General features: G+C 47.6%; 1 protein-coding gene across 1 annotated transcript; it reads left to right on the top strand.

Annotated features, from left to right (window-relative positions):
• Positions 1 to 1,803: 1,803 nt before the first annotated feature.
• LOC119323628 (probable glutathione S-transferase GSTF1) lies at positions 1,804 to 3,167 on the top strand. Its single transcript, XM_037597326.1, has 3 exons — positions 1,804 to 2,052; positions 2,229 to 2,277; positions 2,474 to 3,167. The coding sequence occupies exons 1-3, from the start codon at positions 1,903 to 1,905 to the stop codon at positions 2,932 to 2,934; spliced, it is 660 nt and encodes a 219-aa protein (XP_037453223.1). The 5' UTR covers positions 1,804 to 1,902; the 3' UTR covers positions 2,935 to 3,167.
• The last annotated feature ends 1,335 nt before the right edge of the window (positions 3,168 to 4,502 follow it).

Here is a 4,502-nt window from a genome sequence, read left to right as displayed (position 1 = left end):
TCTAGCATGAATAATAAACATTTATCATGATATGAGGAAATAAATAATAACTTTATTATTGCCTCTAGGGCATATTTCCTTCAATATGTCCATGAGGCTCAAGCAATACAATCAATAATTCCACCAATCCATCTCTCCCTTCTAAAATAAGTTACTCCCACGGTGACTAATCTTAATCGTAGGTAAGGCCAACTCCAACGCGTGACCCCAAACGGACGTCTGTTTGGTCCGCTTTTCGTCCGTTTAGGGGTGGCAATGGAGCCATGTTCGCAATGGATTTGTAGATGCGGCGGTCGTACGCCCAACATGTGCCCGCATTTCAGCTGCATCTCGTCCGTTCACGAGCACACTAAAATGAAAATGATGCATATCAAATGGTTCAAATTAAACATAGCAAATTGTTATACGTCTGAAATAATCTTACAACCCAATCAAAAGAATACAATATCAAATATTCTTACAACCCAATCAAAATTTGTTTGCATTAAAAGAAATTAAACTGATAGATCTACTGGTTGCCAATATGAGTCCACATGTGCTCAACCAAGTCATCGTGAAGCATGCGGATAGCCGCAGTGCATTTCTAGTATGAAGAGAAACCAAGCTTGCCTAAGGCATCCTCTTTGCACTCAAAGTATGGGTCATGTGCCACCATTCCCTCATGAATACGATTAAACACATGCCTTCTCACTCGGAATCGGCGACGAAATTGATGTGGCCTGAAGAGTGCACCATCCTTAAAGTAATCGGCATAGAGAAGGGTGTGGCCTTTCTCCCTATTGCGGTCCAAGGCCGGAGCATGGCCGGGGCTTGATCCCCTGTACCGAGGCTGCTTCCTACTAATGTGTTCATGTACGACCAATGCAGCCGCCAACTCTTCGTCATCCGACAAGCAAATGAAGTTGTGAAAGAAAAACCCATCACCTCTATCCATTGAACCTTGTGAGCAATCCGTCGAACGCCTTGCAGTCGTGCCAGGGGCGCGGCCGGATAGTGCACGCCTTGCTCCCCTCGCAGGCAGCAAAGCAAGGTTTTGGGGGTCGGTGGTGCTGGAGGGCGCCCTGCGGCAATGAGCGGACGACCGGAACTGGTTGGGGACGACGGGTGACGATGGTGGTCGTAGATTCTCTCCCACCGGCAACAAAGAGAATGCCGACCAAATGCTTTTCGGAAAGCCGGTGCGGAGATAGCTATGGCATGGCACGGTGCTGGTTGGGACGGCCCTTGTGGAGGACGACGTGGCTTGGGAGGGTGGTGGCGGTGGCAATGTCGGGGCGTGGAGGGAGGTAGAAGAAGAGAAAAGGGGGGTTTGTCTCCCCGACGGGCGGGCCAAGGCAGGACAAGGGCACGCGCCGCTCGCGTCCCTGCGTGTCCATTCGGCCGCAAGCTCGGTTCAAACTTGGGCCGGGAAAGGATCGAAAGCGGACAGAAAACGGAAGACGATCCGTTTACGGCCGCGTGTCGAAAGACATGCTTTGTTCATTTACCCTCAAATGGACACTGGTGGATAGGACGAGGTCGCGTGTTGAAGTTGGCCTGAAATGAAAAGAAGGCTGATTTGGAAGAAGGAATGCCCGGGTAGCTCCGCCCTATAAATCTTGGTCGCTGTTCTAGAAACATCACGGAAAGCTATGGCACCCACCTCGCTGACCTGAGCCGTGATGCACTAATTGACTGCACCCGTCAGCCCACACCTCACGGTCCCCCTCTTCACCCTTCTGGAGAGCTCACGTCTAACCATCCCACCAAGGCACCAACCACCTACCGGAAACTTAGATGCCGTATAAAATGGGGAGGAGTTGGCGTCATGCTGCACACCGCTCAAACACAGATAGCACACAAACACACACCCGATCTCTCACTCTCTCGCGTGTACTCCGCGAGTAGCAACCAAGGGAGAAAATGGCGCCGGTGAAGGTGTTCGGGCCGGCCATGTCGACCAACGTGGCCCGGGTGCTGGTGTGCCTGGAGGAGGTCGGCGCCGAGTACGAGGTCGTCGACATCGATTTCAAGGCCATGGAGCACAAGAGCCCTGAGCATCTCGTCAGAAACGTAAGCTCACCGACCACTCAAATCCTCTGGTTTCTTGTATCAACTTGTTACGGTCCTGTGGAAACTGTCCAGCTAGCTGCTGATGATTGTAATTCTATGAGTTGAGTAATACAAGTTATTCACCCGCAAAAGAAACTTGTTACGGTTCTGATGCAAGATGTTTTGGTTTCTTGCAGCCGTTCGGCCAAATCCCTGCCTTCCAGGATGGGGATCTGCTTCTCTTCGGTATGATTAATTTGCCTTTTTTTAGTTACTTTGTTCTTGTCATAGTAAATGTTAATCGCTTGGCCTCTGTTTCTTGGCATCTGAATGGGACCGGCTAGTAAAGCGAATGCTTCCTTTTTGTTCCGGTGGATGGATGCTCGTTGTTCAAATATCCTCTCAAATTCTCAAAAGCATTCTGTTTTTGTTGTGTTTTCAGAGTCACGCGCAATTGCAAGGTACGTGCTCCGCAAGTACAAGACGAACGGAGTCGACCTGCTGAGGGAAGGCGACCTGAAGGAGGCGGCAATGGTGGACGTATGGACGGAGGTGGACGCGCACACCTACAACCCGGCCATCTCGCCGATCGTGTACGAGTGCCTCATCAACCCGCTCATGCGCGGCCTGCCGACCAACCAGACGGTGGTGGACGAGAGCCTGGAGAAGCTCAAAAAGGTGCTGGAGGTCTACGAGGCACGCCTCTCCCAGCACGAGTACCTGGCCGGGGACTTCGTCAGCTTCGCGGACCTCAACCACTTCCCCTACACCTTCTACTTCATGGCCACGCCGCACGCGGCCCTCTTCGACTCGTACCCGCACGTCAAGGCATGGTGGGAGAGGCTCATGGCGAGGCCGGCCGTCAAGAAGCTCGCCGCGCAAATGGTTCCCAAGAAGCCGTGATTTGCTAGGCGGGATTTCGCATCGTGGGATCAGATTGCTGATCTGTATGACGTTTTCTTGTTGGTGTCGCGAATAAGGCAAATGAGCTCGTGTGTGTGTGTGTGTGTGCGCGCGGCTGGAATTGCACCAGCGTGCAGTTTTTGTGCTTTGCGTGTGTGTGGTCCTGGAAACTCTTGAGATATGTTCAAAAAAAAAATTGAGATGGAACAATGTCTTCGTAATGCTTTCAGATTTGTTGCTTGTCAAGCCTTAAATAAGATGTTTGTGTCATTGTGTGTGTTTCTAGTCGATGATGTTTGCATGGTTTCTAATTCCCGTATTGAAATTTATTTCAAAAAAAAATCCCGTATTGAAATATTTTTGCCAGCACTGAATATTTGAAAAAGCAAATCAGTTTGTGTTCGGCAAAGCACTGAACGAAAAATAAAATTCACTTGATATTGATTAAAACACGGTTAAACTTGAGGAACTCTCAGAAAAATCACTTAAGAAGCCTGTAGCTTCCGATGTAAAAATATGGCGGTGTACTTACAAATGGTAATTTGGTGTAATCAATCTATCTATCTACTACTACACGAGTTTGATGAATCCAAATGATGCGAGCAATCGTGGAACATAATTATAAAAACACGAGTTTGAAGAATCCGAATGATCTGAACGATCGCAAACCAATTTATGGCGATTCAAGTCCTACATTTGACACTGGAGCTCATATTTTTTTTAATTTATTTCAGTCCTTCCCGCAATGTGCATTTAGTGTGAGGAGACATTCCTATCAACTAGAAAAAGGTTTATGACGATTTTGCCAATCTAAAGTAATGTGTCGGCTCAGACAATCGAAGATGCTCATAGGGGTACACTATGCATGTGTGTGTTCATAGGGTGATGAGCGTTTGTACTGTGTTAAAGAAAACTCCAAAATTACTAGCCTCCTGGACATGCAAAAAATGCCAATGAATACCGAGCTCCAGTGAGCTTTTTTCAAATTCTTTTTTTTTGGAAGGCGAAAATTCCCAAATTTATTTGTGAACACACGTGCACATGTATACTACGTATGTGCAAAATTTCACAGCATAATACATTTACAAGTGGCATAAAAAGAAAACAAATACACATTTTTAAACGGGTCGTTTATTTTTGTAATTGGCCCGGAATTCTTTTTTTGTACAGCCTACAAATCACAATATTTTTCGATGAAATTTAACACGTTCTTGTGGAGTACATATATGTTTCCATGGATTTTTTTTAAAAAAAATCTAAATACCTTTTTTGTTATTTTCAAAATACCGAGCTCATTGGAGCACGGCCTCCGAAAATCTGCACTCCCTGGACATGTTGCTTCACACCTCGAGTTTATTCAAATTATAGTTCTCTGGGCCTTGCATTTATTCTTTTTATTTTTGTGACCTTCTCCATATTTTGAATGACGGAGGAGGTGGGGGAGGGGTGTAGCGGATGTGGCGGCCGGAGGACGACCTGGCCTCATGGTCATGCTTCCCCTTACCAGAGATCCACGACCACACCATGGCCGTCGGAGGGGAGGTGGAGGAGCGGTGACCGGGGCCTAG

Source organism: Triticum dicoccoides, chromosome 1B, assembly GCF_002162155.2.
Source record: "Triticum dicoccoides isolate Atlit2015 ecotype Zavitan chromosome 1B, WEW_v2.0, whole genome shotgun sequence".
Classification (NCBI taxonomy): Eukaryota; Viridiplantae; Streptophyta; class Magnoliopsida; order Poales; family Poaceae; genus Triticum; species Triticum dicoccoides.
This window is presented reverse-complemented; position numbering and strand designations above follow the sequence as displayed.